Source organism: Strongylocentrotus purpuratus, unplaced genomic scaffold (assembly GCF_000002235.5).
Source record: "Strongylocentrotus purpuratus isolate Spur 01 unplaced genomic scaffold, Spur_5.0 spur5_scaffold_9, whole genome shotgun sequence".
NCBI classification, from domain to species: Eukaryota; Metazoa; Echinodermata; class Echinoidea; order Camarodonta; family Strongylocentrotidae; genus Strongylocentrotus; species Strongylocentrotus purpuratus.
In genome coordinates this window covers 21,857,053-21,884,377 of record NW_022145615.1, presented here as the reverse complement: position 1 = coordinate 21,884,377, position 27,325 = coordinate 21,857,053, and the positions used below count along the sequence as shown (strand labels likewise).

The 27,325-nt window shown below is 39.3% G+C and overlaps 1 protein-coding gene across 4 annotated transcripts; it reads left to right on the top strand.

The window, feature by feature from the left end:
* The first annotated feature begins 3,089 nt into the window (after positions 1-3,089).
* On the top strand, positions 3,090-25,864 carry LOC753862 (deleted in malignant brain tumors 1 protein). 4 transcript variants are annotated; one of them, XM_030976832.1, is made up of 19 exons: positions 3,091-3,274; positions 4,330-4,659; positions 5,384-5,713; positions 6,364-6,684; positions 7,881-8,210; positions 9,284-9,613; positions 10,276-10,605; positions 12,172-12,495; positions 13,207-13,539; positions 14,151-14,477; positions 15,020-15,343; positions 16,504-16,830; positions 18,880-19,203; positions 20,063-20,389; positions 21,055-21,384; positions 22,054-22,383; positions 23,050-23,379; positions 24,000-24,323; positions 24,757-25,864. In XM_030976832.1, exons 1-19 carry the CDS (start codon positions 3,181-3,183, stop codon positions 24,996-24,998), a joined length of 5,907 nt encoding a protein of 1,968 aa, XP_030832692.1. In that variant the 5' UTR covers positions 3,091-3,180; the 3' UTR covers positions 24,999-25,864. The 4 variants fall into 4 exon arrangements, with proteins under 4 accessions (XP_030832693.1, XP_030832695.1, XP_030832692.1 ...); XM_030976833.1 differs by lacking the exon at positions 23,050-23,379 and having other exon boundaries at positions 3,090-3,274; XM_030976835.1 differs by lacking the exons at positions 15,020-15,343; positions 16,504-16,830 and having other exon boundaries at positions 3,090-3,274.
* Positions 25,865-27,325: the final 1,461 nt, after the last annotated feature.

Genomic DNA, 27,325 nt, shown 5'->3' with positions numbered 1-27,325 from the left:
TTAGACCTCCCTGCGTGGTCACTGACAGGTGGTTACCTCATTAACTCAGCCCTCATTTAATTCAAGAAAAAGAGGATCACAGAGGACCAACGAGTACCGCTTAGGCATTGTTTGCTATATAGAGGGCGCAAGTAGCCACAAGTAGTGAAGTATATGGTTGGTGGGGGTCTAAATACTAAGGGGACAGGGTCAGGATATGAATTACGAATCGTCTGGATTACCCCTGATTGTATGAAAAATGTGAAATTCGCTACTTTTCAATATTTTTTCAAAAATTTATTTCATTTATCACATAACGTGGCTACCTCATCTGTATATCTACCTATTGATTAAAAAAAGAAGCTATTTTTAATGATTTTTATCTTTTAACATTTACTACCCTGCATGGACCAATCAGGTCAAGTCCCGAGCTTTGCTTATTTCTCTACTTTCTTTGAATGCCTTTGTTATAATGTATCTATTCCTTTATTGCTGGAGCATCAAAAAAGTGATGTACGAACAGGAAAATTATTGTTAACTGCAATCATAATATTATATCAAAGAATAACACTTTTTTTAATGATCAAGTAACGAAGAGGAATGTTCAGGTGTTCAGTTAAGTGCTAGTGTGATGTATGGTATCGGTCTTGCTGGTGTGTTATTGATGGGGTATACATAGCGGGGGGCGGGTAGAGGGAGTATGATTCACAGGCGGGTCTCGAAGGGGGTGTTTAATAATTTTAAAAAAAAGAAAAAAGAAGGGGGTGAAGAACCTTTACGGTCCTTGACGATTATAACTCACGATCCAGGGCGAACTGCATTAGTAAAAATTTGGTTTCAGTTAACAGTACACATGGACATATTCTGAAGCGAAGTTCCCATGATCTTTGTTCAGGATTTCGTATAGCGCCCTCAATATTAAGACAAAGTGCAGAATATATATACATGTAGCATTTAATCAAAGATTCAACATTGGAAGAAAATCCTTGATCAAGTTGGTTTTACGCCCCAAATAAAGTGAGAAGTCTGAATGATATGCATGAATGTTTTTTAGTTGATTGGAAGATAACGGAAAGGGATATGTATGAAAGAGCGAGAGAGAGAGAGAGAGAGAGAGAGACGGCAAAGTGAAAGAGAATTGCAGAGACAGGAAAATAACAGAGAGGGAGATAGCTAGATAGGATTGTTGGCAAAGCACCAGAGGTGGCCCTCCGGGGGGGGGGGGGGGTACAGTGCACCACACTTTTTCAAGCACCCGAAAAGTACCCCTTTTTAACTTTTTAAGAAGTGCCCCTCTTTACATAGGAATAGTGCCCCTTTTACTTTGAAAAGTGCCCCTATTAATTTGTAAAAGTGCCCCTTTCCCTTTTCAACTTTGATAAGTGCCCCTTTTATTTAGACACGTGCCCCTTTTCCTTCAAAAAGTTCCCATTTTCCTTTGCAACAAGTGTCTATTTTCCATTCTCATAAGTGCCCGTTTTAATCTCTAGTAAGTGCCCCTAGTTAGGTACGAGAAGTGCCTCTTTTCACTTTTGATAAGTCCCCCTTCACCTTTTAATAACTACCCCCATTTTTACTCGGAAAAGCTCACCTTATATTTGTGCCCTTTTCCTTTCTAATAAGTGCCACTTTTCTTAATGATAAGTGCCCCATTAAAAAAAGCCCCTTCCCCTTCGTATAAGTGCCCCTTCTCTGGTAAATGACCCTTTTCAGGTACAAGAAGTTACTATTTTGGACTTCAGATAAGTGCCCCCTTCACCTCCGATAAATGCTCCTTTAAAACTGGATCGGTGCCAATTTTCTTTTAACTATTCACATTTTCCTTTATTACAAGTGCCCCTTTTTCATTCACATAAGTGCCCCTTTTCATATCTGGTCATTGCCCCTTTTCAGGTGCAACCTCTGATAATTTCCGTTATAACAATATATAATAATATCATATAATTGCCCCTATCAAAATCTGATCGGAGCCCCTTTTCTGTCGACAAATGCCCATTTCCTATTCTCATGACTGACTTTTTTCATCCCTGGTAAGTGCCTCTTTTTGAGGGTGTAAGAATTGCCCCATTTTCACCTCTGATAATTACTCTTTGTACTTTGGCACATGCTCCTTTTCTTTCCTGATAAGTGTCCCCTAGTTCTCTCATCATTAAACGCACCCTAGCTAATTTCAAGCGACTAAGAACAATTTTCCCCCAAAGCTCGGTCGCTACGCTCGAACGCATCTATAGATGATATACTTATGTTACTTATCAAAGGTTTTTCAGTCTTCTGTTATGAGAATGTGCTTATAACTCCATTATGATTGGTTTTTTCCTCTATATAAGATGAAGTTTTTCGCACTGCGACCTCATACATCTTATATTTTTTCCTCGCTCGCTTCGGTCGCTCGCAAACATTTTTTTTAGAAAATCAAACCCAACTGCAAAGCATGATGCTAAAGAAATATCTTGTATGGTGTATAAAGTGAAACAAATATTGAAATCATCCCTGATAATTGTAATTACAATGTAGGGGTATACCAATGTTTAAAAAATTGTATATTTTCGCTTTGAGATTTCCCTTTGTAGGTGCCCTTTTTTTTTCCAGAAAGTGCCCTTTTTTCTTGGTGCCCCCCCCCCACTTTTTATATAGAGTACCGAAGTATGAACGTTATATTCACTCGCTCGTCGTCCACGGCAGCGTGTCACGAAATCGTCATGTACAAGTTCACCGATATCCCATTGACATACGTGAATTATAAGTTTAACACGCGTTTCAATGGGATATCGGTGAACTTGTGCTATTTCACAGAACGATGCCCAGGTTAATTTCTGTTCTAAACAACAGAGCCTGCGCATGAGGTTCACCGCAAAATCAGTCAAGCAACGGGCTGGAGCAGGGTAAATTTGGGCTGGTGTGATCACCACACCATTGTTTAGTACAAAATTGTTTAGAACCAGCCACCTTGACTACTTTGGCATTGTGATGTCACACTTTGGTACTCCATTGCAGTGCTAAAAATCACTTGAGCGTTGTATTTTTCTTCTTTTAGGTATTCTATTTTGATTCCTGAATCATAATGATGTTCGCGCGCTCTCTCCCTCTCTCTCTCTTTCTTCCACTCTCTGATTTCCTCATTCTCTATGGTACGCGTGCACGTAAGCGGGTCATTCACGAGTACATATTAAGCAGAGGCGCCATAGGTATTGCACGTGAAATATGGCGTCGCCTGCTCGTGAAAAACTGGTGTGGAGTGGAAAACTATGGATATCGTGTCTCTTCGTTTTGTTCTTCCTAAGCTTCATACAATGCGGTAAGTCTCAATTGAGTGTCTTGGATTGAGGGCTGATGAATTTATATCTGTTGACTGAATTATTTCAATTGATATTGATATCACCAAGCCTTAACTGGCTCCTATAGACATGCGTGGAGAGGTATATGTAAACAAACCCTAAAATGCGGTATGAGAGTACAACGCATTTACATGTCATGATTATAATACATAATAATACAGAATACATGACATTATTATCCTTAAGAAGAGTACTAATTTCTTCAGCTGTCCTATACCTGAATACAAAAAAATTAACATGTGTACTCTGTAGAGGTGTTGAACTATTTCCTTTCTGAAAAGGGCATACAAAAACATGATGGAATTCATCAACAGACTCATGCATATCACAACATGGGCATTCAATACTAATTTCATTAAAAGCTTCTTTGAATCAGTAATTATTATTTGGTAAACGGTGCGACCTACATCTAACACGGCTCAATGTTATTATATCTTTTTTACTTAGCGAAATTAAATACCTTTCAAACAGACAGTCATTTTTAAAGATCCTATAATTTGGGCATACACTTTTGACCAAATTGTTGCCATCACATCTTGTTTTGAAATATCGTTTAATCTCAACTTCAGAGTGCTCAGTGTCCAACTATTGCTAAATCCTTTCCCTTGCTTTAGCCAAACAATACAGCATGGCTCAATATTTTCCTTCAATACAAGATAACCACTTGAAAGTAGACATGTCGACATTCTGACTAATTAACCTTTGCAAAAAAATAAAATTTGACTGAATATTTAGAGGGGGAACCTTTTAATATTCTTAACCAGAAACTAACCATTCGATGTTATATCCGATAATGGTTTAGTAGAAAAATACGTTTTTAATCTTCTTATTACACCTAGCTTTCGTTTCACCTTTAATGGTTCGTCCTGAGAATTGAGATGATTTAGTACACCCGTTGTAGATTCATTCAATAGTTAAATTGAATGATCTTAAAATCTTGAAGATCTAATGAGGTGACTATATTGGGCTAGCGACAGAATAATGGTATTGTATCTGCCTTTTGTTTCTTTTGAAGTTGCAATAGAGGGAGAAGTCCGCCTTGTTAATGGTCCCACTTCACACGAAGGTCGGGTTGAGATATACCACAATGGCACGTGGGGGACTGTATGTGATGACTACTGGGATAACGCGGAGGCTAAGGTAGTTTGTCGACAGCTTGGATACTCGGGCGATATTGGTGCAGCCAGAACTCTTGCTACATATGGAGAAGGATCTGGCCCGATATTACTTGATGATGTCGCCTGTTCAGGATCTGAATCCAGGTTGACTGATTGCAGTAGCAACGGATGGGGCTACAGCAACTGCGGACATTCTGAAGATGCTGGAGTTATCTGCGAAATAAATGGTACGTCCTATAAATAAAAACGATGTTTTGGAACCCCTGTTTGCCCATCTGTCCTCTAGATAGGCGAAGTTATTGTTACACTATTTTCTTTTAAATATCTTCAAACTGTTGCAGAAAATGTTCAATTTAAAAAAAAAGCGAAATTCTTCATTGACTAAAATTCACACACTTTAAAAAACATAACGAGTTTAGGTTGGGCAGCAAAGCTTGGTTTATGGGTATTTTGGGTGGTTTCTTTTTTCAGGAAAATGTAACACCCTCTTCTCGATTGACAATAATGCCAGTTCTTACATTTTTGTAATGCATAGCTATAACTATTTTCTAATGAGGAAAGTTTGGTCCAACAGCCTTAACCCTTACTGTACTGGGCTATTTTAAGCACCTCAATGACTGGGGCAGGCCCCCCTATGATCTCAGCCGTCGAATGTCCGATGAACATAACAATTTACATTTTTGTAGATATTTACGTAAGGAACATGATGGTATAATTTGTGAGAGCGCATATATTATTATAACATACCTCTTCCTGCTGAGATGGGGTGAAATTGACCCGGCTGTCGGGTCTGTTTCAGGGGATCTCGGGGCTAAATCCGACAACTACGGTCAGGTTTATAACCTTTTCGTCAATGAGGGGTACAATTTTACTGGAAAATCGGGGTGAATCTTTTGGGACAGCCTCAGACTAGTAGACTAAATTGTATCTGCGTTCTATTTCTTTTGAAAGCTGGATCACAAGGAGACGTTCGCCTTGTTGACGGTCCAACTGAGAGTGAAGGTCGGGTTGAGATCTACCACAATGGTCTGTGGGGTACAGTATGCGATGATTATTGGTATGACGCTGCTGCGATAGTAGTTTGTCGACAGCTCGGATACTCAGACAATGCTGGCCAAGCCAGGAGTGGTGGTACATACGGACAAGGATCTGGCCCGATATACCTTGATGATGTTGACTGTTCGAGTTGGGAATCCAGGTTGGAGGATTGCGGTAATCGTGGATGGGGCACCCACGATTGCGATCATTCTCAAGATGCTGGAGTTGCCTGCGATATTAATGGTTCGTCCTAAGCGATACGATATATTAGAACCTCCATTTGTAGATACATGTTTATTTTCCCTCTGTAAAGGTGAAATTTTGGCTCCAATACTTTTGAAAAATAACTTGAAAGCTGTCGCAGAGAGCTTTAAATATCTTCATACAGAAATTCTTCTTTGACTGATATGCATCCTCTTTCTTAACCTAAACGAGACCATTTTCGGGCAGCAAAGTTTGATTTAAGGGTACTTTGGCCTTTCCATTTTTCAGGAGAGTAAAATGCCCTCTTCCTGATGGATAATGTTATCAGTTCTTATATTCTTTTATTAATGGTCCTCTGCTTAGAGAGGAAAGAAATTGACCTTAATTTTTTAGGAAGTATCTGACATGCCATCCCAGAGAAAACTGTGTCGACTCTTTTTGTGTGTGTTTTGCAATGTTTAGTCATACTTCCTCCTGCTGTCAAAGTCTGGTAATTGGGGTAAATCGGGTGAAATTGACTTGGATTTTTGGTCTGTTCCTGGGGATCTCTGAGCTAACCCCAAATGCTACGGTCAAGATTAAAACCTTTTCGTCATTGAGGAGTCAAATTGTATGGGTATAATGGGATGATTATTTTGGGACAGCCTCAGACTAGAAGTAAAGTAGCTGCATTTTATTTATTTTGAAAGATGAAACAGGAGACTTACGCCTTGTTGACGGTTCCACTGCAGACCAAGGTCGGGTTGAGATCTACTCCAGTGGTGTGTGGGGGACAGTATGTGGTGACTTTTGGGATGACTCTAATGCGAAGGTAGTTTGTCGACAGCTTGGATACTCAGGCAATATTGGTGACGCCAGGAGTGGCGGTACATACGGACAAGGATCTGGCCCGATATACCTTGATGATGTTGGCTGTACGGGATCTGAATCCAGGTTGACTGATTGCAGTAATGGTGGATGGGGCAGCAACAACTGCGGACATTCTCAAGATGCTGGAGTTTATTGCAAAGGTAGGTCGCGAGCACTCAAACATTATTAATGCGCCCTAATTTCTATCATATACAAATTATCTCTGTTTGTAGATACAATTTCCCACTTTATCGGCGCAATTTTTGTTCAAATATTCTTTGACATATCTTCGAAACGTTTGCAGAGAGCTTCAATTATTTTCATAATTTTGTTGTTGTTGACTGATTCGCAACTCTACCTGTCCCTTAACGAGAGCGTTTTTGGGGGCAGCAAAGCTAGTTTTAAGGGTACTTTTGCATTTTTATATTCAGGAGAGTGCCCACTTCTCGATAGACAATATCGCCAGTTCCTACATCTTTGTATTTTTTAAAATCATATTTATGCTAACATTAGCTCCAAGGGGTTTACGAGAAAGAAAAAAAAATGACTTTAATTTTTAAAGGGGCATCTGACATCGAATCCCAAAGGAAATTTTATCGTTTTTTTTTGGTTGTGTTTTGTAACGTACCAAGACAATTTCCCCTCCGGAAAATTACCCCCCCCGGAAAATAAGCCCCTGACGACAACCACCCCAAGAGGACAATTACTCCCCCGAAAGACACCCCGATGACAATCACCCCAGGACGATTAGCCCCTGGACAATTAGCCCCTGGACAATACCCATCACACGAGGATAATTACATCCACCCCTAAAATGACCCCTAGGACACTTACCCCCGAAAATACCCCCCCCCCCCCTGTTTATTAAAGGGGAGGTTCACTCTGATAATAGGTTGGTTATAATGAAAGCAGATTTTTTTTCGGGGGGGTTTGTCCTCGGGGGTTATTGTCCACGGGCGGTAATTGTCATAGGCTGTCATTGCCCGGGGGTAATTGTCCTAGGGGATGACTGTCTTCGGAGAGTAACTTCCCGGGAGATAATTATCCTTGGGGGGTAATTGTCCCGCTGATAATTGTCCGGGGGATGGTTGCCCAGGGGTTAATTGTCCTAGAACCTTTTGTAAAGCTCAGATAAACTACTTCTTGTTGACAAAGTTTGGAGGATAGATTGGGTGAAATTGACTCAGCTTTGATGGGGTCTGTTTTGGGGGATTTGGAGGCTCAACCCGACGTATAGGGTCAGGCTCATATCATTTTCGTCAACGAGGGGTAACATTTTACGGGTAATATGGGGTGACTATTACGGGTCAGCCTCCGACTAGTAGTCTTAAATCTACTTTTTATTTCTATTCGAAAGCTGGAACGGAGGGAGAAGTTCGCCTTGTTAACGGTCTCACTGCAAATCAAGGTCGGGTTGAGATCTACTACAATGGACAATGGGGGACAGTCTGTGATGACATGTGGGATGACCTTGACGCGAGGGTCGTTTGTCGACAGCTTGGATACTCAGGCAATGTTGGTGTAGCCAGGGTTGGTGGTAAATACGGACGAGGATCTGACCCGATATATCTTGATGACGTCGGCTGCTCGGGATCTGAATCCAGGTTGACTGATTGCAGTAATGGTGGATGGGGCATCCACAGCTGCGGACATTCTGAAGATGCTGGAGTTATCTGCGATATTAATGGTACGTCCTATCAAGCAATACGATAATTTAGAACCCCCTTTTGTTTATATATGTCTATTTTATCCTCTGTATAGGCGAAATTATTGTTCCAATATTTTTTATCATAACTTAAAAGCTGTTGCAGAGAGCTTCAAATATGGTCGAAGGAAAATTCTTCTTTGCCCGATATGCGCATTCTTTCTTAGCCTAAACGAGATCATTTTTGGGAAGCAAAGCTCAATTTAAGGGTACTGTGGCATTTTACATTTCAAGAGAGTAAAACGCCCGCTTCCCGATGGACAATATTGTTGGTTCTTATATTTGTTTAATGTACAGTCTTAATAATCTCTTTTTACATTTTGTTCTTCTGCCTGAAGAGGAAAGAAACTGGCACTAGTTTTTATGAATCCCAAAGAAAACTTGATCAACGTTTTTTTTTGTTTTTTGTAATATTCAGTCATACCAATTCCTACTGACAAAGTTTGGTGATTGGGGTGAAAGAATAATATAGTAAATGGCTGGATAACCCACTCAGCTTTCTTTACATGACAAAACTATTTATACTTAGGGTCCAGAAAATTAAATTGAAAGTAAACTCACAATTTAAACAAAAAATAAGCAGCGATTTCACTTATACTGCAGTAGTCAAATTGGAGACTTCTATAAAACTCAAAAGACATATAAAACTGAAATTACCCCGCCACACTCTTTTCCAACTAAATTGGAAAAGGCAGGCATATTTCTTTCAATATCAAAGCCAACTAGAGTTCTTCTATTCAACTATTTGCAAAAAGATGTTTAATGTATTTGATAATTTAATATCTAAAGGTAGGCCAATGTATTGACTTGGCCCTCGGTATAAAACATAGGTAAAAAAAAAAAAGAAGACAAGTAGATGGGGTGAAATCTACCCAGCTTTTTTTTTTTTTTTTTTTTTTGGGGGGGGGGGGCTCTCGGGGTTAAACCCGACGGTGGGATTGATAATCTTTTCTTCAACGAGGAGTAAATCTTACAGGTACAATGTGGTAACTACCTGTATAATGGGACAGCCTCAGACAAGTATTTTTGTAGTTGCGTTCTATTTCTTTAAACAGTTGCACAACAGGGAGAAGTCCGCCTGGTTAATGGTTCCACTGTAAACGAAGGTCGAGTTGAGATCTACTACGATGGCCTGTGGGGGACAATCTGTGATGACAATTGGGATGACTCTGATGCAACGGTAGTTTGTCGACAGCTTAGATACTCAGGCAAAGGTGGTGTAGCCAGGAGTGGTGGTACATACGGACAAGGATCTGGCCCGATAAACCTTGATAATGTCGGCTGTTCGGGATCTGAATCGAAGTTGACTGATTGCAGTAATGGCGGATGGGGCAACCACAGCTGCAGACATTCTGACGATGCTGGAGTTATCTGCCATAGTAATAGTATGTCATAATCGATACGACGTTTGTTGATAAATACATATTTTTCCATTGTATAGGAACAATTAATGTTCCAATATCTTTTTGAAAATAACTTAAAACTGTTGCAGATAGCTTTGAATATTTGTATAGCAAAATTCTTCTTTGACCGATATCCACACTCTTTCTAAACCAACCAGAGCATTTTGGGGCAGCAAAGCTAGGATAAAGTGTACTCTGGAAATTTTATTTTCAGGAGAATGTACCACCCACATCCTGTAGGACAAGATTTTCAGTGTATACATTTTTGTAATGTTAGATCTTAAATATTTCTTATGATACAATTTTCTACAAGGGCCTAAAAAGGAAAATTTGACTTTAATTTTTAGGGGACATCTGAAATCCCTTCCCAAACGAAACTTTTTCAATATATCTTTGGAGTGTGCTTGGTAATGTTCAGATATACTAAATTCTTGTTGACAAGGTTTTTGACTGGGATAGATGGGGTAAAATGAACCCGGCTTTCGAATCTGTTTCGATGAATCTCGGGGCTAAACCCGACGGCTACGGTCATACTCCTAACCTTTTCGTGAATGAGGAGTAAAATCGTGAGGGTATAATGGGACGGCCATTACGGGAGAGACTCAGAAAGTAGTCTTGTATCTTCGTTTTATTTCTTTTGAAAGATGGAACAGATGGAGACATCCGCATTGTTGACGGGTACAGCTCATATGAAGGTCGGGTCGAGATCTACCACAACGGTCTATGGGGGACAATATGTGATGACCATTGGGAGGACTTTGATGCAAGGGTAGTTTGTCGACAGCTTGGATACTCGGGCAATGTTGGTGTAGCCAGGAGTGGTGGTACATACGGACAAGGATCTGACCCGATACACCTTGATGATGTTGAATGTTTGGGATGGGAATCCAGTTTGATTGATTGCACTAAGAGCGAATGGGGCATCAACAACTGCGGACATTCTGAAGATGCTGGAGTTATCTGCGATATTAAAGGTATGTCGAAGCAAAAAGATGTTTTAGAACCCCCTTTTGTAGATACATGTCTTTTTTTCCTCTGTATAGTCGAAATTGTTGTTCTAATATTTTTGAAAATAACTGGAAATTTGTTACAGAGATCTTCAAATATCGTCAAAGGAACATTCTTCTTTATCTGATATGCACCCTCTTTCTAAACCTAAATGAGATCAATTTTTGTGCAGAAATGCTTCATTTAAGGGTACTTTGGCATTTCCATTTCCAGGAGAGTAAAACGTTCGCTTCCCGATGGACAGTATTGTACGTTCTTATATTTTTTAAATGTACAGTCGTAACTATTTAAAAAACAATTAGGTCTTCTGCCTAAAGAGGACAAAAAATTGACCTCATTTTTTAGGGAATGTCTGACATCCATCTCAAAGTAAAATCTGTCAACATTCTTTTTGATGTGTCTTTTGTAATGATAAGTCATACCGAATCCTACTGACAAAGTTTGGTGATTGAGGTTACAAAAAAATATAGTGAATCGCTGGATAACCCACCCAGCTTGTTAATATGACAAAACTGTTCATACTTAGGGTCCAGAAAATTAATTAAAATTAAACTCACAATTAATGAAAAATAATCAGCAATTCTACCTTTAGTAGTAAAATTGAAGACAACTACAAAACGCAAAAGATATCTAAAACTGAAATTACCCCATCACAACCCTTACCAACTACATTGGAATAACAGGCAGATCTCTTTAAAGATCAAAGCAAATTGGAGTTCTTCTATTCACCTATTTGCAAAAAGATATTCAATTTATTTGATAATTTAATATGTAAAGGTAGGCCATTGCATTGGCTTAGCCCTCGGTATAAAACAAACAAAAACATAGGTAAATGGGGTGAAATCTAGCCGGCTTTCGGGTCTGTTTCGGGGGCCCTCGAAGCTGGTTCTCGGAAAATTACCACCTAGGCAATTACCAGCGGGACAATTATCCCCCAAGGACAATTACCCCCCCGGAAAATTATTACCCCCCAAGGACAACCACCCTAAGGACAATTACCCCCGGAAATTACTCTATATGGCAATAAAACCCGTGGAAAATGCCCCCTTCCGAGGGCAATTAACCCCTGATTTTTTTTAGATTTTATTGAAACAAATTTGTAATCAGGGTGAACTTCCCCTTTAATGAACAGGGGTGGGGGGGGGGGGGTATTCCTAGTTTTTTACGGGACTCTTTGGTTGTCCTGGGGGTAATTGTCCTTGGGGGTGGGGTGGGTGGTTGTCCTTGGTTGTCCTAGGGCGGGGGGGGGGGGATGTCCACAGGGCTTAATGTCCATGGAGGGTTATTGTCCGCGGGGGTAATTTTCCGGGGGTAATTTGTGCTCGGGGGTAATTGTCCTAGGGGGTAGTGAACCGAGGGGTATTTTCCTGGGGGTAAATGTCCTGATACGCTCGGGGCTAAACCCGACAGCTATGGTCCTACTGATCGTCTTTTCGTCAACGAGGGGTCAAAGCTCTCGGTATAATGTGTTGACTATAATTGGACAGTGTCTGACTAGTATTGTTGTATCTGCGTTCTATTTCTTGTTATAGTTGGAATAGAGGGAGAAGTCCGCCTTGCTAATGGTTCCACTGCAAACGAAGGTCGGGTTGAGATCTACTACGATAGTCAATGGGGAACAGTATGTGATGACTTTTGGGATGATTCTGATGCGACAGTAGTTTGTCGACAGCTTGGATACTCGGGTGGTGAAGCCAGGTTTCTTGCTACTTACGGACAAGGATCTGGCCCGATATACCTTGATGATGTCGAATGTTCGGGATTTGAATCTCGGTTGATTGATTGCAGTATTAACGGGCTGGGCAACCACAACTGCGGACATTCTCAAGATGCTGGAGTTTTCTGCTATATTAATGGTACGTCCAAAACGATACGATGTTTTAGAACCCCTGTTTGTTGATACATGTATATTTTTGTCATTGTATGGGCGAAATTATTGCTCCAGTATGTTTTTTAAATATCTTCAAAACTGTTGCCGAAAACTGCAAATATTTATATACTATTAGCAAGATTCTTTTTTTGACAGATATGCTCACTCTTTATATGCTTTAACCAGAGCATTTTTTTGGCAACAATAATAGATTAAAGGATACTCGGACTATTTATTTTTCAGGAGAGTGTACCACCCACATCCTGTGGGACAATATTTTTAGTGCGTACGTTTTGTAATGTTAAATCATAACTATTTCCAATGATACCATTTTTTCTACAATACCTAAAAGGAAAATTTGACTTCAATTTGAAGGGGGCATCTGAAATCCCTTCCCAAACGAAACTTGTCACTTCATTCCGGGAGTGTGTTTGGTAATGTTCAGATGTTGACAAAGTTTTGTGACTGGGATAGATGGGGTAAATGAACCCGGCTTTCGCGTCTGTTTCGATTGATCTCTGGGTTAAAACCGAGGGCCACGGTCAGGCTCATAACCTTTTCGTCAATTAGGGGGGGGGGGGGGGGGGTGGGTGGGGGGGGGGGGGGAGGGATAAATCTTACGGATATAATGTGGTGACCATTACGAAGGAGGCACAGACTAGTAGTCCTGAATCTGCTTTTTATTACTTTTTGAAAGCTGGAACGGAGGGAGAAGTCCGCCTTGTTGACGGTTCCACTGCAAACGAAGGTAGGGTTGAGATCTACCACAACCATCTGTGGGGGACAATCTGTGATGACTATTGGGAGGACTCTGATGCGAGGGTAGTTTGTCGACAGCTTGGATACTCAGGCAATGTTGGTGTAGCCAGGAGTGGTGGTACATACGGACAAGGATCTGACCCGATATACCTTAATGATGTCACCTGTTCGGGATATGAATCCAGGTTGATTGATTGCAGTATTGGCGAATGGGGCAACCACGATTACTGCGGACATTCTGAAGATGCTGGAGTTATCTGCGATATCGACGGTGAGTTCTTAACGATACGACGTTTTATAACTTCCGTTCGTAGATGTATATATAAATTTCCACTGTAATGGCGTAATTGCTGTTCCATTACACTATGAAAATATCTTTCAAACTGTTGCAGAAATCTTTTAATATCTCCACAAGAAATTTTTTCTTTGACTGACATGCACACTCTATGTAAATCTAAACCAGAGCATTTTGGGGCAGCAAAGCTTGGTTTATTTGTCAGTTACTATATTTTAGAAATGTACAATGTAGAAACTCAACTCTTCTGACAAAATTTGGTCCGTGGGTCTAAGGAAGAACATTGAAACAAGTTTTTAGGGGGCATCTGACAACCCATGGGGAAGGAAACTTAATCTGTGTTCCATGTGTGTTTTTATAATGTTCAGTCATACTACTGCTTACTGACAACGTTTGGTGTGTGAGGGAGATGGGGTGAAATCGACACGGGTTTGGGGGTCTTTTTCGGGGGTCTGATGGTAAACCCAACAGCTACGGTCAGGCTAGTAAGCTTTTTCTCAAGAGGCATCAAATCTTTCAGGTAAAATGGGGTGACTATAGTTCTGAGACTAACAGTCTTGTATCTTCGTTTTTATTTCCTTTGAAAGATGGAACAGAAGGATACGTACGCCTTGTTGACGGTTCCAGTGCAAACGAAGGACGGGTTGAGATCCACCACAATGGTCAATGGGGAACAGTCTGTGATGACTTGTGGGATGACCTCGACGCGAGGGTAGTTTGTCGACAGCTTGGATACTCAGGCAATGTTGGTGTAGCCAGAAGAGGTGGTACATACGGACAAGGATCTGGCCCGATATATCTTGATGATGTCGGCTGTTCGGGATCTGAATACATGTTTATTGATTGCAATAATACCGGATGGGGCAACAACAACTGCGGACATTCTCAAGATGCTGGAGTTTACTGCTATGATGGTACGATCTTAGTGATATAATGTTTTAGAACCCCAATTTTAGATTAGTGCATATATTTTCCACTGTATAGGCGAACCAACATTGTTCCAAAAGTCTGTTTAAAAAAGAAAATTATTACACATTGCTGCAGTGAGATTCAGATATCTTCATAGAAATGTTTTTCTTCCGTGGATAAGTCTGCTAGAAAAGATGATGAAAAACAAAACACCTGGGAATTCTACAAAGCTAAAAAGGAGGGGGAGTTGCGCGGAACTGATCCCCATCCCACCCTAAAAAGACGAGAAATGCACGGTTTATTAGGTTAAAAAAAATGAAAGCCATCTGACCAATTTCAAGATAAGATGCCAAATCAACATGAGCACCGAAAGGTGGACCTGTGGACCTACTATACAAGTAGCCACTATTATTATTATTATTATTATTATTAATATGATCAAATATGTATCCTTTCAATGTTAAACTTTTCTAGAATCTGGCATTCAAACGGCATTAAAAACCCAGCCTTTGTTGTTCTGTATCTTCGTTTCTTTTTATTTTAAAAGATGAAATAGATGGAAGAATTCGCCTTGCGGATGGTTTTATTGAAAGTCAGGGCCGAGTCGAGATTTATTACGATGGCCTGTGGGGGACAATCTGTGATGACAACTGGGATGACTCTGATGCAAGTGTAGTTTGTCGACAGCTTGGATACTCAGGCGATGTTGGTGTAGCTAGGAGTCTTGCTAGATACGGACAAGGATCCGGCCCGATATACCTTGATGATGTCGGCTGTTCGGGATCCGAATCAAGGTTGATCGATTGCAGTAATGACGGATGGGGCAACCACAACTGCGGACATTGGTACGATGTTGGAGTTAACTGCGCAGGTACGCCACAAAACAACGTGGCATAATCTCACATTATATTTACGATCATTTCCAAATTCTAGGACTACAATCTTGCACACCTGAACAGCTACCGTTGTAAAGTCCTCCCTAAGAAAATGACCCCGTCGAAAACTGTCCTGGACAATCCCAAACGACAACTATCCCTCGGATAATAAACGCCTATTCCCTCAAAACAGTTACATTCAAGGGCTTGTCTCCTTGGACAGTAACACTTTTATTTAAACCTACAGTAACCCGTCCAACGGGTTGCTGGGTTAACTTTTAAGTTTTAGGTATCCAATTGTAAGAGTAAATAACCTGAGGATCGTTGTCCTAGAGTGCTACATAGCTGTCCGGGGGTTATAGCCGGGTGTACTCTCCACCCCAATTATTGTATAGGCAGTTGTCTTATATAGAGGTTCACGTACTACAGTGGATGTTATCCGCGATAACTATTGGGGGCGGGGGATGGGGTAGAGGTTCCGGTGGGTAGATTTCCAAAGGGTAGTTGCTCTGATCTGGGGGATAGCTCTGCTAGCAGTGGCTGTCCGAAAAGGAAGTTTTCTGTGCGATAGCTGGTCCAGGGGGAAGTGTTCCGGTGATTTGGGTCCACGTGGACAGTCGTCGTGATACAATTTTGTCGATCCTGAGACATATTTCTGTTGATAGTTTATGCTGGTATTGGCACAAAATCCCATTGAAGATCTTGAAAGGGGTGGCAAGGGGGGGGGGGTAAACATCAAACGATGGGTCTGCTGCTTGCTTTTAAGGAAGTGTCTTGACGTGGTTCGAAAAGTATTATAATCTGCCACCTCTCTCATGTGTTCGAATTACTACGACGCCTCTATAACATCAATAACAACAGCAGCAACGAAATACCAATACCAATGACTGTTGAAACAAACTGGACAAAGATAGAAACTTAAGATTGGTTTTCTCTCTGATTTTATGCGCTTTGCACATTTATATTTTTGGATGTACATTCTTCTCTGCGATCATAGATATCTGCCATTTTTTACTAAAGCTCTTATGCTGCTAAATTAAATGTTTCTTTATCTGTTTTTGCAAATTGAACCATTACTATTAGTATAAATATGACGTTGAATATTGTTTCAAGGATATTCCACACTAATGCTGTCTTATTGTTTTTCTGTTCAAAGACGAAATAGAGGGAGACGTTCGCCTTATGGATGGTTTCACTCCAGACCAAGGTCGGGTTGAGATCTACTACAATGACCGATGGGGGACAATCTGTGATGACCGTTGGGATGACCTTGATGCGAGGGTAGTTTGTCGACAGCTTGGATACTCAGGCAATGTTGGTGCAGCTAGGAGGGGTGGTACATACGGACAGGGATCTGGCCCGATATATCTTGATGATGTCGGCTGTTCGGGATCTGAATCCATGCTGAGCGATTGCAGTAATACCGGATGGGGCAACCACAACTGCTTACATTATGATGATGCTGGAGTTTACTGCTATGATGGTACGATCTCAGTTATATGATGTTTTAGAACCCCAATTTTAGATTGGTGCATATGTTGTCCACTACTACAGTGTGAGTCAAAAAAAAGTTTACACCTAGAAAACTGCTAATTATTTTTAAAATCATCTATGAACAGTAATTAATTTACATCTTATGAAAGAGTGTTTTATCCCAAATCATTTGGTATCATTTTTGTGTGGTATGTGTTCACGCGTGAATGAGGTATTGTTTGCGAGAGTGCAACAATCGATTTGCGCCAAACTTCCTTGTTTGATGTTTGAATAAAACAATCGGGAATTGGGTTTTAATTCGGTCTTTGCAGATCCAAACAACATCTCTAACAACATCAATCATGTCACACATATCAAATACCGAATGTCAAATATCGACAACCATTTGTGCATGTGTGTGTGCGCGTGCGTGTGTGTGACTTTGCTTCTGCAAAAAGCATATGCAATGCATTTCATTTGATACATTCAATTCATTCTCTCACTCCGCTAATCCCAACATAATACATGCTGTAGGCATCACTTTGGCGCAAGTCGATTTTTGCACTCTCGCAAACAATGCCTCATGTTCATCCAAGCGTGAACACAAACCACACAAAAATGATACCAAATGATTTGGGATGAAACACTCTTTCATGAGATGTATAATAATTTACTGTTCATAGATGATTTTTGAAATAATTAGCAATTTTCTAGGTGTAAACTTTTTTTTGACTCACACGGTATAGGCAAACCAATATTGTTCCAAAAGTCTGTTTAAAAAAGAAAATTATTACAAATTGCTGCAGTGAGATTCAGATATTTTCATGGAATTGTTTTTCTTGGACGGATACGCACAATCTAGCTAAACCTTTTGTAATCTATCAGGTTAATTCAAATACTCTTTTCAACTCAATAAGAATATTCATGGCCACCAGACCAGGTATTCAAATTATTTTCATATTCCAGGGGTAAGGACACTAGTTACCCAAAACACAATTTTTTCCGGGGTCCCGAAATTTGGAATGATATACTAATATACATTACACTGAGCCCATCACTGAATAGTTTTAAAAGAAAATTTAAACTGTACTTATTAAAACAATACTCAATAGTGCAATAACCTATATTTTTAATGTTTATATGACAGATAAGTGTGTGTTGGTGTGCATGGGAGAGAGTGTATGTGTAAATGTAAACTATTTCCCCTTTTCCTTTCATTTATATAATTAATTTAAATAATGTACCAAGTTTCTTATACAATTACTGGAGACAGACTTTTACATAAGGCCCGGCCTTCCTGTCTAGTATCCAAATACTTTCATTAATGTACACGTTTTAAACGTTTTCCCCTTGTTCCTCATGTCTTCTCCACTTGTGTTATTCTTATGTTATGTATTGATACATTTATTATATTTTAACTTTTATATGTTTCTTTTCCTTCGTATATTTGAATGATAGTATTGAATAAAGTTAACTTGAACTTGAACTCAATCTTTGGGCCAGGTCATGTATATATAGAGAGAAGTCTTAAATACACTGCAGTATTTAAAAAAGCTGCATGTATATAATAAGAGATATAGAAGTGAAGATGACATAATAAAACAACCGTAGGAAAAACAACATTTGCGATTTTTCAGCTTTAAGCCTTTGTCAAGTAAAGACAAATTTGTGAAAAATCAGCCTTCTTCAAAACTTAAAAAATTGGCGAAACAGTTGCTACGTGCGAAAAGCTCAGAAAACAAAGAGGATAAGTCTGTAGAAAAGATGACGAATTAAAAAAAAAATTAACACCTGGGAATTCTACAAAGATAAAAAGGAGGGGGAGATGCGCGGAACTGACCCCCCCCCCCAAAAAAAGACAAGAAATGCGCGGTTTCTTAGGTTAAAAAAAAAATGAAAGCCATCTTTCCAATTTCAAGATAAGATGCATAATCCACATTCTTGATATGAACAAATATGTATCCTTTCAGTTTTAAACTTTTCTAGAATCTAGCATTCAAACGACATTAAATACCCAGCCTTTATTGTTCTGTATCTTCGTTTCTATTTAAAAAAAAAGATGATATAGATGGAAGAATTCGCCTTGCGGATGGTTTCACTGAAAATCAGGGCCGAGTCGAGATTTATTACGATGGCCTGTGGGGGACAATCTGTGATGAAAGTTGGGATGACTATGATGCAAGGGTAGTTTGTCGACAGCTTGGATACTCAGACAATGTTGGTGAAGCTAGGAGTCGTGCTACATACGGACAAGGATCTGGCTCGATATACCTTGATGATGTCGGCTGTTCGGGATCTGAATCCATGCTGAGCGATTGCAGTAATACCGGATGGGGCCACCACAACTGTGATCATTCTCTCGATGCTGGAGTTAACTGTGAAGGTACGCCACAAAACAACGTGGCATAATCTCACATTATATTTACAATCACTTCCAAATTCTAGGACAACAATCTTGCACACCCGAACAGCTACCATTGTAAAGTCCTTAAAGTAAATGACCCCGTCGAAAACTGTCCTGGAAAATACCAAACGACAACTATCCCTCGGTTAATAAACACCCATTCCCTCAAGACAGTTACATTCAAGGACATGTCTACTTGGACAGTAACTCTTTTATTTGAACCTACAGGTAACTGTCCAACGGGTTATTGGGTTAACGTGTGCAGTTATCGTGATATAATTTTGTCGATCCTGAGACATATTTATGTTGATAGTTTATGCCGGTATTGGCACAAAACCCAATGAAAGATCTTGAAAGGGGAGGATTGGGGGCGGGGGGGGGGGGGGGGGAGTAAACCTCAAATGATGGGTCTGCTGCTTGCTTTTAAGGAAGTGTCTTGCCGTGCTTCGAAAAGTATTAGAATATGCGACCTCTGTACATGTATCTCATGTGTTCGAACTACTACGACGCCTCTATAACAACAACAAACAACAGCAACAACGAAATACCACTTTAACTTCAATGACTGTTGAAACAAACTGGACAAAAAGATAAACACTTAAGAGGGGTTTTCTCTCTGATTTTATGTGCTTTGCACATTTATATTTTTTGATGTACTTTCTTCTCTGCGGTCATAAAGATATTTGCCATTTCTTACTAAAGCTCTTATGCTGCTAAATTCAATGTTTCTATATCTGATTTTGCAAATTGAACCATTACTATTAGTATAAATATGACGTTGAATATTGTTTCAAGGATCTTCCACACTAATGCTGTATTATTGTTTTTTTGTTCGAAGATGTAATAGAGGGAGACGTTCGCCTTGAGGATGGTTTCACTCCAGACCAAGGTCGGGTTGAGATCTACTACAATGACCGATGGGGGACAATCTGTGATGACCGTTGGGATGACCTTGATGCGAGGGTAGTTTGTCGACAGCTTGGATACTCAGGCAATGTTGGTGTAGCCAGAAGAGGTGGTACATACGGACTAGGATCTGGCCCGATATACCTTGATGATGTCGACTGCTCGGGATCTGAATCCAGGTTGACTGATTGCAGTAATGGTGGATGGGGCATCCACAACTGTGGACATCTTGAAGATGCTGGAGTTATCTGCGATGATGGTACGCCATAAGCAGTATGATGATTTAGAACCCCTTTTGTAATTACAAGCCTATTTTATCCTCTGTATAGGCGAATTTATTCTTCCAAGATTTTTGAATATGTCTTGACAGCATTTACAGAGAGCTTCATAGAATAATTATTATTTGAATGGTGAGCATACTCCTTTTAACCCTTTACCAGAGCATTTTTGGGCAGCAAAGCTTGGTTTAAGGGTACTTTACCCTTTTTTGTAGGAGAGTGTAACACCCGCTACCCGACGGACAATATTGTCAGTTCTTACATGTTTGTAATGTACCGTCGTAACTATTTATTAATTAACTGTGGTCCTCTGCCTGAATAAGAATGAAATTGACCTGAATGTTTAGGGAGCATCTGAGTCAGACATCCAACCATAAAGAAAATCTTATTAAGTTCTTTGTGAGTATGTTTTTAGTCATGTTCAGTCATACTCATTCCTGCTGACAAAGTTTGGGTGATTCATGTAAATGAGGTGAAATCTTCCTGGCTTTTTGTCGGGCTCTCGGGGCTAAACCGAGAGGCTACGGTCAGGCACTCAGGCTAGTAAGCTTTTTCTCAATGAAGCGTCACATCTTTCAGGTAAAATGTGGTGACTATAGTTCTGAGACTGACAGTCTTGTATCTTCGTTTTTATTTCTTTTGAAAGATGGTATGGGTGGAGTCATCCGGCTGGTTGACGGGTACAGTTCAGATGAAGGCAGGATTGAGATCTTCCATGAAGGTCAATGGGGGACAGTCTGTGATGACAGTTGGGATGACCTTGACGCGAGGGTAGTTTGTCGACAGCTTGGATACTCAGGCAATGTTGGTGAAGCCAGGAATGGTGGCATATTTCCGCAAGGATCTGGCCCGATATATTTTGATGATGTCGGCTGTTCGGGAAATGAATCCAGGTTGACTGATTGCAGTAATGGTGGATGGGGCAAGCACAACTGCGAACATTCTGAAGATGCTGGAGTTATTTGCAATATTAATGGTACGTCGTAAGCAATATGATGATTTAGAACCCTCTTTTGTAGATACAAGCCTATATTTTGCTCTGTTAAGGTAAAGCTATTCATCCAAGATTTTTGAAATTGTCTTGAAATCATTTGCTTTAAAAAGCTTTAAAAATCTTCATAGAAAAATTAATCTTTGAATGGTACGCATACTCTTTCTTAACCTAAACCAGAGCATTTTGGGGCAGACAAGCTTGGTTTAAGGGTACCTAACCCTTTTTAGGAGAGTGAAACACCCGCCTACCGAAGGACAATATTGCCATTCTAACATTTTTGTAATGTACATTCGTAAATATTTCTTAATAACCTTTGGTCACCTGCCTTAATAAAAAGAAATTGACTTAATTTTTTAAGGGAGCATCTGACATCCCATCCCAAAGAATATGTTATTAACTTGTTTGTATGAATGTGTTTAGCAATGCTCGGTCATACACATTCCTACAGACAAAGTTTGGATGATTCAGGTAAATGAGGTGAAATCTACCTGACTTTTTCGGGGGCTCTCGGGTTTATACCCGACGGCTACGGTCAGACTGATAACCTTTTTATCAATTAGGGGTCAAATCTTGAAGGTAAAATGGGATGACTATTTTGGGACAGCCTCAGACTATAAGCTATGTATCTGTGTCCAATATTTTTTTTGACAGATGAAGCAGAGGGGGAAATCCGACTGGTTGACGGATACAGTTCAAATGAAGGTAGGGTTGAGATCTTCCATGAAGGCCAATGGGGTACAGTCTGTGATGACAGTTGGGATGGCCTTGACGCGAGGGTAGTTTGTCGACAGCTTGGATACTCAGGCAATGTTGGTGAAGCCAGGAGTGGTGGCATATATCCGCAAGGATCTGGGCCGATATACCTTGATGAAAGTGGCTGTTTGGGATCTGAATACAGGTTGACCGATTGTAGGAATCGCGGATGGGGCATCCACAACTGCGAACATTCTAAAGATGCTGGAGTTTTCTGCGATATTAATGGTACGTCTTAAGCAATATGACGATTAAAACACTTCCTTTTGTAGATACAAGCCTATATTTTCCTCTGTTAAGGTAAAATTATTCTTCCAAGATTTTCGAAATTGTCTTGAAAGCATTTGCAGAGAGCTTTAAAAATCTTCATCAAAAAATGATTCTTTGAATGGTACGCATACTCTTTCTAAACCTAAACCAGAGCATTTTGGGGCAGACAAGCTTGGTTTAAGGGTACCTAACCCTTTTGTAGGAGAGTATAACACCCGCCTCCCGATGGACAATATTGCCGTTATAACATTTTTGTAATGAACATTCGTAAATATTTCTTAATAAACTTTGGTCATCTGCCTTAATAAAAAGAAATTGACTTGATTCTTTAGGGAGCATCTGACAACCCATCCTAAAGAAAATATTATTAACTTTTTTGTATAAATGTGTTTAGTAATGTTGGGTCATACACATTCCTACTGACAAAGTGTGGATGATTCAGGTAAATAAGATGAAATCTACCTGGCTTTTTCGGGGGCTCTCGGGTTTTTACCCGACGGCTAAGGTCAGACTGATAACCTCTTTGTCAATTAGGGGTCAAATCCTGAAGTTAAAATGGGATGACTATTTTGGGACAGCCTAAGACTATAAGTTATGTATCTGTGTTCTATTTTTTTTGGACAGATGACATAGAGGGAGAAATCAGACTGGTTGACGGATACAGTTCAGATGAAGGTCGGGTTGAGATCTACCACAATGGCCTTTGGGGGACAGTATGTGATGACAGTTGGGATGGCCTTGACGCGAGGGTAGTTTGTCGACAGCTTGGATACTCGGGCAATGTTGGTGAAGCCAGGAATGGTGGCATATATCCGCAAGGATCTGGCCCGATATACCTTGATGAAAGTGGCTGTTCGGGATCTGAATCCAGGTTGGAGGATTGCGGTAACCGTGGATGGGGCATCCACAATTGCGAACATTCTAAAGATGCTGGAGTTTTCTGCGATATTAATTGTACGTCATAAGCATTATGATGATTTATAACCCCCCCCTTTTTTTTTTTTTTAGATACAAGCCTATATTTTCCTCTGTTAAGGTAAAATTATTCTTCCAAGATTTTTGAAATTGTCTTGAAAGCATTTAATCTTTTATCGATAAATTAATCTTTGAATGGTACGCAAACTCTTTCTAAACCTAAACCAGAGCATTTTGGGGCAGACAAGCTTGGTTTAAGGGTACCTAACCCTTTTTAGAAGAGTGTAACACCCGCCTCCCGATGGACAATATTGCCATTCTAACATTTTTGTAATGTACAGTCGTAAATATTTCTTAATAAACTTGGTCATCTGCCTTGATAAAAAGAAATTTACTTTTTTTAGGGGGCATCTGACATCCCATCCCAAGGAAAATGTTATTAACTTGTTTGTATGAATGTGTTTAGTAATGTTCGGTCATACTCATTCCTACTGACAAAGTTTGGGTGATTCAGGTAAATGAGATGAAATCTATCTGGTTTTTTGGAGGCTCTCGGGTTTATACCCGACGGGGTCCAATCTTGAAGGTAAAATGGGATGACTATTTTGGGACAGCCTTAGACTAGTAATCTTATATCTGAGTTCTATTTCTTTTGATAGCTGGAACAGAGGGGGAAGTTCGCCTTGTTAATGGTTCCACTGTACATCGAGGTCGGGTTGAGATCTACTACAATGGCCTTTGGGGGACAATCTGTGATGACAGTTGGGATGACCTTGACGCGAGGGTTGTTTGTCGACAGCTTGGATACTCAGGCAATGTTAGTGTAGCTTGGAGTGGTGGTACATACGGACGAGGATCTGACCCGATATACCTTGATAGTGTCGACTGTTCGGGATCTGAATCCATGCTGACTGATTGCATTAATGACGGATGGGGCAACCACGACTGCGGACATTCTGAAGATGCTGGGGTACAGTGTGACGGTAAGTTGAGAGCAATTTCGTCAAAGAGATGCCAGCTTATAATCTCTCCCGTTAACGTCTTTCAATTTATTTTCTGACCGAATTTGAAATAGAGAATTAAGTTCCTTGTTTATTATACTTCTGAACCCTCTTCGTTTCCCTAGTCAACTGCTCCTCGAATCAACTGCTCTATCTTCTCGACCAATGATAGTTCTGTCAGTTGTCCCTATGCCTTTATGCCATGTTCGTATGTATGTCTGCTAGATCTAAGATATTTCATATTGCTTAATATGATAGAACTTTGTCATGTTGAACTCTCTCCGGTTTCCTTTCAAACTACACGAGTACACTTCCTTAAATACCAATAAGAACAAACAGTAAACTATCCTTTTCAATAATGACACAAAGTTAAAAATTGAAGTCTCCCTAAGTGCTTATTTTGTTTGTGTTAAAGATTCTCCAAGAACACAGCCTGCGGTGAAAACATCTCCACGTGTCGTAAGTGTCATGGCATCTGTAGGTGTGTGCTTGTCCTTGCTGACCATACTTGCCATCATAGCCGTATGTTGGACCATCAGACAATCGAAGACCAGCTTTACACCCCCGCTATCGGAACGAGCTTTAATTCCTCTCGATTCCCTGAGTGCTCAACCTGCATGCGAGACCGATTTAGAACCAAGCGGAACAATCATTTGAAAGGTTTATGATTTATGATGTAAAGCACAGTTGATGACATACCCTCCAATTATTTTCTTATTTAAATGAAATATGAGTTATTATTGTCGTTTTTGTTTGATCGAGGGTAATTTGTAAAGAAATTGACAAAATTGCTCCTTGTCCCTTAATATGTGCTTATGTCCTAACCCTTAATTTAGCCCTCAACCCCGACTTGCAAAACGAACACTAGCATTGTATCTTGGATGAAATAAAGCATGGACTTCGAGCAAAAGTCGTCGTTTCAAAATCTGACAGATTTTGTCACACATTGCACGTTTTTCTGGGCTGGCATATATTATCTCTCTTTCATCATCAATGCCTTAAAAACACATTTTCCAAAATTATTCTATATTTAAACAAAATTCCGTTGTGATGTCTCGTAAAGGCATTCAGATGATGATATACGTACATCCACTACCTTAGACCATGCTTACATGGATTTCATGTGTATGTTTTGGGGGGATTATCTGCTTTTGCGGTGATTTTTCCTACAACATATAATTTTTGTAACATGTGCTTTGAAAAGTTAGAAAATCTTAACATAGATACAAAACTGCTTTATTATTATATTTATATTTATATTTACTGAATACACTAGACCATACTATTGTGAATATTAATAATACGTAAATATGCCAAGGTTATGTTATGTTAACATTTACCTTATAGGCCTACTGATGTGTGATTAAAATATGAAATAATATTTACGCTGACAATTTCTTTCGTTATGTACATGCAAATAACAAAAAATAATATAATACCATTCAAAAATTCAATCAGAAAATAATAAGTTCTGAGATTTTAGATATATTGATGATGATGATGAAGATGAAGATGATAAAATAATAAAAATAATATTTATAGTAATCACTATTAAACTAATAGTAATGATGATAACAAATATATAAATAATAGTAATATAACAGTAATGATGACAATAATGACAATGTTAAGAATGCTAAAAATTATTACATAAATGATTTTGATAAAAAAAACACGATTTTATTGATAATGTAATAATTACAGTAATATTAATAGCAATAATAATAATCTCCACAGCAAGTTTTTTATTAGGATAAATTATATGTATTTTATAATTCCTTATTTTCATAACTTGAAACAAAAAATGTTTGATGTTTTACTCTGTATGGTTTTATCAAGACTGAAATATAACTTTAACAATTTGTACTGAAATCGTAGTAGAGCAATATTTTATACATATTTTCTATATCGTCCTAGCAAAGTTATTTTTCATACATAATATATATATACATGTTAATACACAGATTGTCTTTTTCCAACCTGACGTTCCTAGATATGTCCCAATACGTCAACAAGTGCTATCGTATTGTATCGCGGAATTATGAATACAAATTGGCATAATAATATAATTTCATTTGACATTATAAAGGATTCAAACGCCATTAGGGCTATCGACTTGTGAGAAAAACTAAGATTATGGTTGGTACCGTATTGTGACATAGTAGCCTGGACTTGCCCGATTCTTTTTTGTTGTTTTTGTATTGGTGTTCAGGTTTTCTCTGCTTTTCTTTTCCCTTTTTCCTTCTAAACAATACAGTGTATACTTTTTAAGGGGTTGACGTTCATAAGGCTAACTGCCCTTTTGTTAACCCCATATTCCCATGAAATTTTGTTTGCTCCTTCCCTTTGTATCTTTCTTGTTATCGATCTTTTATCCGTATAACATGTTTGTATGCTTTAATGTTTTTTTTACGGTGAATGAAATAAATGAATGAAATGATTCTGTTTTAAACAGAAATATCTTATTCTCTGTATGTAGAGGAGTAGAAATCTACCCTTTTATGAGTCATATGAAGGATCACTCCGTTTCGGACTAGGATCCACTCCGAAATTATGCTGGAATCCACTCCAAGCTAGTTGTTGAATGACTCACTTGAGAGCGGATTTCCACGGCTGTAAATTCCGAGAGTAGTACAGTTATAATTATTGGGTCTTTTATGGATTTTATGGATTTGGCAAAGGATCACATGCCTTCCATCTATCTACAACTGACGAATGTAAAGTCTGTCAAGCCTGTGTTTCAAATATGCCCATGCTGGCCATGCATGTTAATATTATATTTGGGGGTAGTACAAAGGATAGGCCTATGTATTCATCTAATAATTTACAAGTTGATGTGAAACATACACAAAATGTATCAGTCTTTCAACGATGAAAAATCGTGTTGTTTTCATGTATTTACAAAGTGCTGCGTTCAATTTTACAATACGCAAATATGGTATAATGATAAATAAATATTTTGCTATTTCTGATTGTAAAAGAAA